This window comes from Nerophis lumbriciformis, linkage group LG28 (assembly GCF_033978685.3).
Source record: "Nerophis lumbriciformis linkage group LG28, RoL_Nlum_v2.1, whole genome shotgun sequence".
In the NCBI taxonomy this organism is placed as follows: domain Eukaryota; kingdom Metazoa; phylum Chordata; class Actinopteri; order Syngnathiformes; family Syngnathidae; genus Nerophis; species Nerophis lumbriciformis.
Genome location: NC_084575.2, coordinates 7,894,533 through 7,907,983, shown reverse-complemented (window position 1 = coordinate 7,907,983; position 13,451 = coordinate 7,894,533). Strand labels below are relative to the sequence as shown.

At 40.4% G+C, this 13,451-nt stretch overlaps 2 protein-coding genes across 3 annotated transcripts in view; one reads left to right on the top strand and one right to left on the bottom strand.

The window, feature by feature from the left end:
* LOC140680169 (uncharacterized) overlaps window positions 1-10,555 on the top strand; it is a 63,779-nt gene extending 53,224 nt beyond the window's left edge. The window contains exons 4-5 of the mRNA XM_072916547.1: window positions 3,090-3,782; window positions 9,852-10,555. Coding sequence (XP_072772648.1) covers window positions 3,090-3,782; window positions 9,852-10,555 — 1,397 coding nt within the window. The remainder of the gene's footprint in view (window positions 1-3,089; window positions 3,783-9,851) is intronic.
* LOC133570505 (uncharacterized) overlaps window positions 1-13,451 on the bottom strand; it is a 490,167-nt gene that overhangs the window by 135,904 nt on the left and 340,812 nt on the right. The gene's annotated exons all lie outside the window — the stretch shown is intronic.

Sequence of the window (13,451 nt, the reverse complement as noted above, 5' to 3'; positions counted from 1 at the left end):
AAGAATTCGAAGGATTTACGAATGAAGAATAACTTCAGAAGGTGAGCGCTATGTTTATTTTGTGTGTTGTGACATTAACGTTCGAGCAACATTATGTTGCTATTGTTCTACACCATTTTGAATTTTACTATGTTTGTGATTGCACATTTGCGTACATTTTGGGACAGAGTTGTTAGAACGCTGGTTTTCAATATATTATTAAAGTTTGACTGAACTATCTGACTGTTTTTTTGACATTCACTTTAGCGCAGCGTTTTTTTGACATTCACTTTAGCGCAGCGTAGGCGCGGCTTTTAGTCCGGGGCGGCTTATTGGTGGACAAAATTATGAAATATGTAATTCATAGAAGGTGCGGCTAATAATCCGGTGCGCCTTATAGTGCGGAAAATACGGTATTTGTGATTCAATAAATAAAGTGTTTGTATGTTGTCTATATCCAACATGATGTATTATTATAACTGATCTTTTTTGTAACACAGTTAATGAATGAAGTGTACTTTTGTAGTTATTTCCCATTTTTCTACACAATAAGTCAGATATGTAACACTAGTGAGCAGTAGAGAATATGAAGTCATTTTTGGTCTACAACATGTTTTGCTTTATTCATTATTGACGTGTTTCTTGCTACTTTATGTTGTATATTTTTTACATGAGATTTCCAGTTCAATTTATCATCAATTATTATATTTAGACATGTGGTTTCATTTACTCTTTCAATTTCTATTCCGTCTATTTGTATTTGTGTTTGACTTTCTCTTCTACTGTTACCAAATAGCATTATTTTACTTTTACTGAGATTCAAAGTGTTACACCGCGGTGAGGGAAGTCTTGTCTTGGTTTTTTCTGTCTTGTGATTCACATGTTTTATTTTGAAAAGCAACTCCTCTTGTTTCAGATCACGGGTCCTTCCTCTTGTGTCACCAGTCTGACGTCATTCCTGACCCTTGATTGTTTCCACCTGTTTCCCATTACCCTCATGTTCTTTATAAACCCAAGCCTCCCCTTGTTCTGTGCCAGATTGTCTCGAGCTTTCGTGCCTGTCTTGCGTTCCATGTCCCTGTTCATGTCCATGCCTTGCCTTGTCTCACGTCTATGTCCTTGCTCCCAGAATATCCCACGCTGTAATTTTGAATTAACTTGTTTCCTCCCTCAGAGCGACTTTTGTTATCCTACCTTTTTCTACCGCAGTGGTGAGTTATAATTTTTCCTTAAAGATTTTTTCCTCAAAGTTTGTTGAGTGATTTTTTGTTTACATTGATTGGAGTAGTTAAGTTTTATAGTCTTTATTTTCTTCCTCCTGTTGGAGCGTTTTTTGTTAAAGTTTTTTGATAACAGATACGGTGCTAATTTTATCGTCCTTATTTTTGTATTTCCTCCCTTTTGGAGTGATTTTCGGTTTTTCCCTTTTGGAACATTTTGTCGATAGTATTTTTGTATTTCATAGTATTAGAATTTACTCGGCTCTGGAGGCTTAAAGAGTTTTTCAAAATAAAAGCTTTATTTGGAATTACCTCTCTGCATCTGAGTCCCTTCCTACGTCCAAGCCTGACACAAAGATAGTCAAAGCATCTTTTTAATGTGTTCATTTCTTCTGTTATTATTTGTATTATCTTCTGTGTGTTCTCTCCTGAACAGAAAGCAGGTGTGTCGTCTGCAAATAAAACTAACTTTAAGTCCTTTGTAATTTTACAAATTTGGTTTATATAAAGATAAAACAATCTTGGTCCCAGTATTGATCCCTGGGGTACACCACAAGATATATCTAGCCGTGTTGACATATTTTCACCCATCTTCACATATTGTTTCCTGGTGGTTAAATAACTTCTTACCCAGTTCAAGACCAAACTTCTGATGCCATATCGTTCTAGTTTTGTTATTAAAATATCATGATTAATTGTGTCAAATGCTTTAGTTAAGTCCATGAATACTGCGGCCGCACATTCTTTACCATCTATTGCATTGCTCATTTCCTCTGTTATTTGGATTAATGCTATCCATGTTGAGATATTAGCTGTGAATTCTGGTGTGTAGTTAGTAAACTGGTGTATGTCTCCATTCTTATAAATTAGTACGACTTTTGCAATTTTCATTTTGTCAGGGAATTTGCCGGTTAGAAATGGTACGTTGCTGATATATGTCAGAGGTTCTGAAATGTCTTCTATAACCTTTTTTATGGTTACCATATCTATTCCATGACAGTCGGTTGAGGTCTTGGATTTACAATGTTTTACAATTTTGATTATTTCTTCTTTTGTCACGTTCTTAAGAAACATGGAATTGGGATTTCTGTCTATGAGCTCATTCAAGTCCTCAACTGATCCATCATCTGCATTTGGAAATCTTTATTCCACATTGTTTCCGATATTAACAAAGTAATCATTAAAACGTTCAACTATTTGGTTCATATTGTCATTTTTTGTATTTCCATGTAGAAAGTACTGGGGGTAATCTTTCTTAGCAGCATTTTTAATGATGCTATTTAGGATGCCCCATGTTGCTCTCATGTTGTTTCTGTTCTTCTTTAATAATTGTCTGTAGTATTCCTTCTTACATGTTCCTAGTATACCAATTAGCTTGTTTTTATATTTAGTATACTTATTTTCTGCCTCTATAGATGTCTGTGTTATTAATATTCCATATAATGTCTTTTTTTGTGACAAGCATTTTTCAGTCCTTTTGTCATCCATGGTTGGTTGTTTTTCTTTTGCTTCTTACTAACTTCTTTCCATGGACAACATAAACATTGATATTATACATGTGGGCCAATACATACATACATATTTATATATATATATATATATATATATATATATATATATATATATATATATATATATATATATATACTGTATATAAATGCTGTTAAATGTAGCTTTGATGTGGCAAGCTACTTTTGCATGGTAGCTTGTAGTGTAGCGTGCTACAATTCTCTGAGGATAGCTTAGCTCCATTTAATTGAGAGTAACTTGTAGCTTAGCTTACTACATTGTCCAGGTAGCTTGCCCATCACTGTCTATTTGGCCTAGCTCACATGTCAATAGTTTGAATACTGCAAACTTCAATACAGTAACACCTCATTTGTTCTGCAGACGTCCAGCGGGTGTCAGCGGGGAGTCATGAAGAGGAGTGGCACACCAGTGTGGGACAGAAGGAGCTACAGGCCCCCTCCCACATTAAAGAGGAGCAGCTTCATGATGAAGATGAAGCTCAGTCCTTACAGCTTCATCACAGTCAAAGTGAGGAGAACAGAGGGGCGGAGCTTGTAAGTCAACACATCACAGAAGCTGATGGAGAGCATTGTGAAGATATCAAGTCAGAACCAGACAGCATCTTTGCTCCACTGTCAGACATGGACCACATGATGTCACACTCTTCTGATCACAGTGACCACATCCAAAAACCTTTGGAGAGTAAAAATGACTCTAAAGGTGATACGAGACATCACACTAACAACAAACACTTCTGCTCTGAATGTGGGAAATCATTTAGATGGAAGAGTGATTTTACAAGACACATTAGAATACATACTGGAGATAAACCTTTTACTTGCTCTGTTTGTAAGAAGAGTTTCTCCAGAAAGCAACAAATGACCATACACATGAGAACACACACTGGAGAGAAACCTTTTGCTTGCTCAGCTTGTGCTAAAAGATTCAAAACTAAGAAAGACATGACCACACACATGAGAACACACACAGGTGAGAAACCTTTTGCTTGCTCAGCTTGTGCTAAAAGATTCAAAACTAAGAATGACATGACCAAACACATGAGAACACACACAGGTGAGAAACCTTTTACTTGCTCTGTTTGTAAGAAGAGTTTCTCCACAAAACCTAACATGATATTACACATGAGAACACACACTGGGGAGAAATATTTTACTTGCTCTGTTTGTAAGAAGAGTTTCTCCAGAAAGGAACAAATGACCATACACATGAGAACACACACTGGAGAGAAACCTTTTACTTGCTCTGTTTGTAAGAAGCGTTTCTCCAGACAGGGTGACATGACCACACACATGAGAACACACACTGGAGAGAAACATTTTACTTGCTTTGTTTGTAAGAAGAGTTTCTCCAGAAAGGGTGACATGACCATACACATGAGAACACACACTGGAGAGAAACCTTTTCCTTGCTCAGCTTGTGCTAAAAGATTCAACACTAAGAAAGACATGACCACACACATGAGAACACACACAGGTGAGAAACCTTTTGCTTGCTCAGCTTGTGCTAAAAGATTCAACACTAAGACAGACATGACCAGACACATGAGAACACACACAGGTGAGAAACCTTTTACTTGCTATGTTTGTAAGAAGAGCTTCTCCACAAAACCTAACATGACCACACACATGAGAACACACACTGGAGAGAAACATTTCACTTTCTCTGTTTGTAAGAAGAGTTTCTCCAGAAAGGAACAAATGACCATACACATGAGAACACACACTGGAGAGAAACCTTTTGCTTGCTCAGCTTGTGCTAAAAGATTCAACACTAAGACGGACATGATATTACACATGAGAACACACACAGGTGAGAAACCTTTTACTTGCTCTGTTTGAAAGAAGAGTTTCTCCAGCAAGCAAATCATGACCACACACATGAGAACACACACTAGAGAGAAACCTTTTGCTTGCTCAGTTTGTGCTAAAATATTCAACACTAAGAAGGGAATTATATTGCACATGAGAACACACACAGGTGAGAATCCTTTTACTTGCTCTGTTTGTAAGAAGAGTTTCTCCAGCAAGGAAATCATGACCACACACATGAGAACACACACTAGAGAGAAATCTTTTGCTTGCTCAGTTTGTGCTAAAATATTCAACACTAAGAAGGGAATTATATTGCACATGAGAACACACACAGGTGAGAAACCTTTTACTTGCTCTGTTTGTAAGAAGAGTTTCTCCAGCAAGGAAATCATGACCACACACATGAGAACACACACTGGAGAGAAACCGTTTTGTTGCACTGTGTGTGATAAGATGTTCAGGTATAAGTATCAGGTCAGTAAACACAAGTGTATAACAGTCATGGAAGCTGCAGGGATGTAAAAACACTTAAACAGTGATTGTGCTAAATGTAGTTTAAAAACACAGCATGTTTAATAAGAATGTATATTTGATGTTGTATGTAGTGCTTCTCATCTTCTAGTCTTATATGTTGTCCTGTAGTTACTTTTTAAGTTGTGTGCATGTATTGAATATTATATATGTACCGTATTTTCCGCACTATAAGGCGCACCGGATTATTAGCCGCACCTTCAATGAATGGCATATTTCAAAACTTTGTCCACCTATAAGCCGCCCCGGACTATAAGCCGCCCCGGACTATAAGCCGCGCCTACGCTGCGCTAAAGGGAATGTCAAAAAAACAGTCAGATAGGTCAGTCAAACTTTAATAATATATTGAAAACCAGCGTTCTAACAACTCTGTCCCAAAATGTACACAAATGTGCAATCACAAACATAGTAAAATTCAAAATAGTGCAGAGCAATAGCAACATAATGTTGCTCGAACGTTAATGTCACAACACACAAAATAAACATAGCGCTCACTTTCTGAAGTTATTCTTCATTCGTAAATCCTTCGAATTCTTCGTCTTCGGTGTCTGAATTGAAAAGTTGGGCAAATGTGGGATCCAAAATGGCCGGTTCCGTCTCGTCGAAGTCATCGGAGTCAGTGTCGCTGTTGTCCAGCAGTTCTGTGAATCCTGCCTTCCGGAAAGCTCGGACCACAGTTGTGACCGAAATATCTGCCCAGGCATTTACGATCCACTGGCAAATGTTGGCGTATGTCGTCCGGCGCTATCTGCCTGTCTTAGTGAAGGTGTGTTCCCACGCCGTTCGCAGTCGTGATTTGAATGCCCTGTTGACACCAATATCCAGCGGTTGGAGTTCTTTGGTTAATCCACCCGGAATGACGGCGAGTGTTGTATTTGTGTGCTTCACTTGTTTTTTGACACCATCTGTGATGTGGGCGCGCATAGAGTCGTATATCAACATGGACGGAGCTGTGTGAAAAAAGCCACCCGGCCTCTTCGCGTAAACTTCCCTTAACCACTCGCTCATCTTTTCTTCATCCATCCATCCCTTCGAGTTAGCTTTTATGATGACGCCGGCTGGAAAGGTCTCTTTTGGCAAGGTCTTCCTTTTGAATATCACCATGGGTGGAAGTTTCAGGCCATTAGCATGGCAAGCTAGAACCACAGTGAAGGACGACTTCTCATTCCCTGTGGTGCGAATATTCACCGTACGTGCTCCCGTTATATCAACAGTGCGGTTCACAGGAATATCAAAAGTCAGTGGAACCTCGTCCATGTTGATAATGTGCTCTGGCCGGATCTTTTTTTCAGCTATCTTGTTTTTACAATATGCACGGAAAGTAGCCAGCTTTTCTTTAAAGTCGTTAGGCAGTTGCTGTGAAATAGTGGTCCGTGTGCGGATGGAGAGATTGCGTCTTTTCATGAACCGGAAACACCAAGAAGCACCACCTTTAAAATCATCCAGGTGAAGTTCGCTTGCTAGCGTTGTTGCCTTCATTCGAATAGTGATGGTGCTGACACTTCTGCTTGCTGCTCTCTGCTCAACAACCCACTGTTCGAGTTTGTCCTCCAACAGTTGCCATCTTGCTTTGTTCCCTCGGAAACTCTGTTTTGTCTTCTTTACCTGGCGCAGGTCATCTTCTTGCTTCCTCCACCTACGCACCATTGATTCATTTATGTTATATTCTCTTGCTGCTGCTCTATTTCCGTGTTCTTCGGCATGACTTATTGCCTTAAGTTTAAATTCTGCGTTATACGCGTGTCGCTTAGTAGGAGCCATTTTGTAGTCTGGTCTTTACAGATGTAAACACACAAAGGAAATGAAACGAAAATCCGCGCGCTTCTTCTTCTTCCGGGGGCGGGTGGTTGCTTACAGTAGAAGAAGAAGCGCTTCCTGTTCTATGGGGGCGGGTGCTTACCTTGGCGGTTGCTTGCGTAGAAGAAGAAGCGCTTCCTGTTCTACCGGGAAAAAAGATGGCGGCTGTTTACCTAAGTTGCGAGACCGAAACTTTATGAAAATGAATCTTAATATTTATCCATATATAAAGCGCACCGGGTTAAAAGCCGCACTGTCAGCTTTTGAGTAAATTTGTGGTTTTTAGGTGCGGTTAATGGTGCGGAAAATACGGTAGCTACTATTTTATTTTATTTTCTCATAGTTTAAAGAGATTGCATCTTATTTTTTGAATTTGGTTTTTTTTGTGTCTTATAAAATCACACATTTTTTCGATTGTATTTTATTGATGTTATTATCCAATTAAAAGTATGAATGAATAAAATGGTTAACAAAATGTGGACTCTGGTAGATTAGCAGCATTGTTACATCGTGGATGTTAACTACTGCAAAACATCAACAAAGAAGAAAAATGCTGAAGTTAGCAACACATCACTGAACTTTAGAGCCATCGTGAGTGGAGTTGCTTGTTTTTATTGCTGCATTTGTACTTATTTCACCTCACATCTTCACTTTTAATCCTAAAGTCTTCTTCACATTTATTGTTGTAGGCTTCTAACATTTATGTTTCTGATGTGTGTGTGTAGTCTGTGGAAAGGGTTGTTGTCCCTTGTGGATCCAATTGTTCACTTGCACAGATACATCTTCATCATCATCATCATCATCATCATCACCGACCCAATACTGGACGAAACCTTAGCATTAATGTTTTAATATAAGTGTGACCTCATTATTCCTTGATAATAAGACTACAAATACAGATTTAAGCACTGAGTGCTTTTTGTAGTACTCCAACTCGCCACACTGAGAAGTGGGGGCGATCATGAGCTAGAAGATGCATGTTGCTTGATTGAGACTTTTATTAGTAGATTGCACAGTGAAGTACATATTCCGTACCATTGACCACTAAATGGTAACACCCGAATACGTTTTTCAACTTGTTTAAGTCGGGGTCCACTTAAATTGATTTATGATACAGATATATACTATTTTCATAATACAGTCATCACACAAGTTAATCATCACAGTATATAAATGTAATTATTTACATTATTTACAATCCGGGGTGTGGGATATGAAGGGGGGGGGGGGGGGGGGGGGGGGGGGGGGTTACGTTTGGTTGGTATCAACACTTCAGTCAGAGAAATTGACATTGGAACAGTGTAGGTCTGACTTGGTACATACGTACAGCAAGTAGTGGACATAAAGAGAGAGATCAGAAATTATAAGAAAAAGTGACTACATTTGATTGTTTACATTTGATTATTTACAATCCGAAGAGGTATGATGAGGAAGGGAGGGTGTTAGTCAAGGGTTGAAGTTGCCTGGAGGTGTTGTTTTATTGCGGTTTTGGAGGATAGAGATGCCCTTTCTTTTACACCTGTTGGGAGCGCATTGCACATTGATGTGGCATAGAAGGAGAATGAGTTAAGACCTTTGTTAGATGGGAATCTGGGTTTAACGTGGTTAGTGGAGCTCCCCCTGGTGTTGTGGTTATGGCGGTCATTAACGTTAAGGAAGTAGTTTGACATGTACTTCGGTATCAGGGAGGTGTAGCGGATTTTATAGACTAGGCTCAGTGCAAGTTGTTTTACTCTGTCCTCCACCCTGAGCCAGCCCACTTTGGAGAAGTGGGTAGGAGTGAGGTGTGATCTGGGGTGGAAGTCTAGAAGTAATCTGACTAGCTTGTTCCGGGATGTTTGGAGTTTAGATGTGAGGGTTTTGGAGGTGCTAGGGTACCAGGAGGTGCATGCGTAATGGAAAAAGGGTTGAACGAGAGTTCCCTCCAGAATCTTCATGGTGCTTTTGTTGACCAGAGAGGAGATTCTACAGAGAAATCTCGTTCGTTGGTTGACCTTTTTGATGACCTTGGTTGCCATTTTATCACAGGAAAGATTAGCCTCTAGAATGGAACATAGGTAGGTGACCTCCTCTTTCCTGGTGATAACAACGTCACCCACTTTTATAGTGAAGTCACTGACTTTCTTAAGGTTGATGTGGGACCCAAACAGGATGGATTCTGTTTTACCCAAGTGTATGGATAGCTTGTTGTCAGCGAGCCAGGTGCAAGTTCTACAGAGTTCAGCACTGAGGATTTTCTCCACCTGTGACTTGTCCTTGCCGGATACCAGCAGGGCCGAGTCATCCGCAAACAAGAACAATTCACAGTCACATGCTGATGACAAGTCGTTTATGTATATTAGGAACAGTAAAGGCCCTAATATACTGCCTTGGGGGACTCCACAGCTCACTGGGGGGGGGGGGGGGGGGGGGAGACACACGGTGCCGTTCAACTCAACCACCTGTTCCCTCCCCTCCAAGTAAGATTGCATCCAGCTCGATGAGGTTTTATCAAATCTGATTGCTCTGAGCTTATCCAACAGTATAGCGTGGTCAACAATGTCAAAGGCCTTCTGAAGGTCCAGCATGACCATGCCCACGTCCACCTCATGTTTGATGTGGTCAGTCAGATAGAGAAGGCATGTGTCAGTGGAGTGGTTAGTTCTGAAGTCAGATAGAGAAGGCATGTTTCAGTGGAGTGGTTAGTTCTGAAGTCAGATAGCGGCAGAAGAATGGCGGCCACATGGTAGCAGGCTGAGTGTGTCGCGTCTGCTCCTTCATGCCTAATTAACTTTCAATCCGCCGATACTAACTCTCTCCTAACAACATATTAAACCAATAAGTTTGCTGTTTGCACATGTTTATTTTCTGATTCCTCTAAAAATGCCGAAAACCAGAGGAAATCAGACTGATGCGGAACCCGAACTGTCTATGGCGTCTTTGACCACTTTGCTCGAGTCCCATCGGGAATCTCTATCCAAAGATTTCAAAACTTCGCTGGCAGCTATAGAGAGCAAACTGGACGAAGTACAAGCCACAGTATCTGCAAATTCTGCCAAACTTCTAAATCTTGAGATTACGGCTAATGACATGGAGAGCCGCGTGCGAACTCTGGAAACATCCATTACAGCACTAGCAGACAAAAATACCAAACTGGCAGTCAAAGTTTTAGACCTTGAGTCCCGCAGCCGCCGCAATAATATCAGAATAATTGGCTTACCTGAATCCATTGAGGGTCCACAACCTACTGCTTTCTTCTCCAACATGCTGGTGGAAGTCTTCAGGGACATCCTGGACTCCCCACCCGAATGCGAGCGCGCCCACAGGTCCCTCGCCCCCAAACCTCCAGCAGGCCAGCGACCGAGACCGGTTATCATCAAGCTCCTCAGGTTCCAGGAAAAGGACGCGATTATTCGGGAAGCCCGGTCCAAGAGAGGAAAGCTGAAGTTCCGTGGTCACTCTATCTTGGTCTTTGAGGATTATCCACCCGAAGTTGTCGATCAGCGAAAGGAATACAGCGATGTCATGTCGAAGCTCTTCAAGTTAGGTCTCAGACCTGCCCTGCGTTACCCAGCCAAACTTTCCATGATGGTGGAGACAGGCAGGAGATCCCTCTCCTCGGTCGATGAGGCTAAGGCATTCATCGCGACCCGGGCTGCGAGCTGCAACTTGGGTGTTGAGCCAGCTACTGAGGCGGCAAACGGCTAACGTGACTTGCTACACGGTAAGGCTAACGTTAGCTAGCCAGCGAACACACCATAACTTTCTCAGAGCAGAGTAACATTAACATTAACATACATCTCTCCTAACTGATCTACCAGCCCACGCCTTCACGTTGCGCTTTAAAGTCAATATGTACAATCCCACGCGTTGATGTTCCTCATATTGTTCACAGCGTTTGTTGATATTTTGGTTTTCTCTGAAGTAAAATTAGCGCAGGCTACACCTGGCTCTAATACACACGTGACATTCTTGTTATTGTTTTGGTCTCGTATTGGCCGTAATTTCTTTTTACCCCGCGGGGTGGCGCTGATGTGCCTCGGAACTGGTCCAAAACCTGACTGTTAGTTGGGACCTCTCCTTTTTGGTAAGAAATTTTACGTTTTCGTGGGACTCATATGCCCATCGGGGTGACTACGCGTGACATTTGGTGGGTTGTTGGCGGGTTGGGGGAGGTGCGTGAATGTTTATTTTCTCGGCATGTCATGTCATATTCATAATGGAAGCAGCTTTTTCCAGTATGTATGGTACGAGTGTGTGTGAATGGGAGTGTCCATGTATGAGTATTTACTATTTGAATGCCATCCCAGCAGGCAAACCTGACTACTTTCATATATTATTTTATGGGTTTTGAAGACCTTGACACAGTTGGAGATTTACAGCACTGCATTGGTATTGAGAATAATATAAACTGCAATGTCTATGACCCTGAGCAATTAAAGTCCTTATATGATCTTTATAATTACTCATTTTTACATTTGAATATTAGAAGCCTGAATAAACATCACACTGATTTAGCCTCTCTACTTTCCAATATGAGCTGTATGTTTAACTTTATTGCCTGTAGTGAATCGTGGCTTTCTGATTCCTCATATATTGATCTGTTTAGACTGGATGGATACAATTTACATGTAAAAAATAGACCCAGTGGAAGAGGTGGTGGTGTGTGCCTCTATGTCCAGAACAATCTTCATGCCAAAGTATGTAACATCACCCTAGAAGATGATCTCTGTGAATCCTTGTTCATGGAGATCAACAACAAAGGAAAAAAGGTAATTGTTGGAGTACTCTATCGTCCTCCTGACTCACCTCTTGACACTTTTATTTCCAAATTGGATGAACTATTACTCAGTCTAAATAAACTAAACAAAAACTGCATCCTTCTTGGTGACTTTAATATTGATATTTCCAAGGACGATGGAGCAAAACTGAACTTTATCAACACGTTACATTCTTCTTCCTTCTTCCCCACCATTAATAGGTTCACTCGAGTCACAGATGCCTCAAAAACAATAATCGATAACATTATTACTAACATCTGTAATACAAAGCTCGTGACAGGGGTGGTGCAATCCGATATCACAGACCACTTTCCCATTATACTATTCTTTGACTCTGGCAAAACTCCCTCCTCCCCACCTCCTAAAGGTAAAACCAAAATACTCAACAATACAACTCTACTACACCTAAATAATAATCTGCTTGCCAGGAAATGGGACTCTGTGTTTAATTGCACCTGTCCTGGTGCTGCATATGAACATCTGATCAAAATGATTCAGGATGCTATTCAGGAAACTATCCCTGAAAAAACTATCAAAAATCATACATCAGAAAAAAATCCCTGGATTACAAGGGGGATCTTAAAGTCCATCAGACAAAAGAATAAACTCTACAAATGTTATATTTCGAACCCTACTACTGTCAACAAAGAAAAATACACAAATTATAGAAATAAATTAACTCATATTATCAGGAAAAGTAAGCACAACTATTATTCTGAACTATTACAAGCATCGCAGGGGGATTGTAGGAGAACATGGAATGTGTTGAATACTGTTCTCAACAAGGGACATAAGGCCCCTGTTGTTCCGGATACAGGGTCAAATAGGGCTGATCTTGCCAATAGTTTTAATACCTTTTTTGCTTCTATTGGGGAAAACCTATCCAGTAAAATAGGTCAACCTCCAGGGTATTCCTTTAAAGAATTTTTATCAGGCAGCTACCCTAGCTCCTTTTTCATGCAGCCAACCGACATCAATGAGCTTTATACAATCATGATGGACCTAAAGTCATCACATACAGCTGGAGTGGACGGGATATGTAGCAAAATCTTGAAAGCCATAGCAAATGTGATCATAAATCCTCTCTGTCACTGTATAAACCTGTCACTTAGTGCTGGCATTATACCCAAAATGTCCAAAGTGGCAAAAGTAATCCCAATTTTTAAATCAGGTGATAAACATAATATGAACAATTACAGGCCAATTTCAATTTTACCAACATTTTCAAAAATATTTGAGAAAGTGGTCTATAACCGACTGAAAGGCTTTCTGGAAAAACTAAATAACCTTGTCCCCTCCCAATATGGTTTTCGTAAAAAAAGCACCACCTGTACGGCTATACTCCACCTCTTGGAAAAGGTCAATGACTGTATTGAAGAAGGAAAATTTGGCATTTTTTTGGATCTATCCAAGGCCTTTGACACAATAGACTTTGAGATCTTATTGTATAAGCTATATCACTATGGTGTCAGAGGGGTACCTCTCGATTGGTTCCGCTCTTACCTATACGGAAGGCAGCAATGTGTATGCGTCAATGATCACAATTCACCCTGTATGACCATCAGTTATGGGGTTCCCCAGGGATCCATCTTGGGGCCTCTCCTTTTTATCGTATACATAAATGATTTTGCAAACTCCTCCGAAACTTTTCATAAAATAATTTTTGCTGACGATACAAATGTGTTTACCTCACACAGGAGCCTACACCATCTACAAGTAACTGTCAATTCAGAGCTTGTGAAAGTGGATTCCTGGTTCAAATGCAATAAGCTCTCACTTAATGTAAATAAAACAAATGTTATTTTATTTCGTTCTAATAAAAA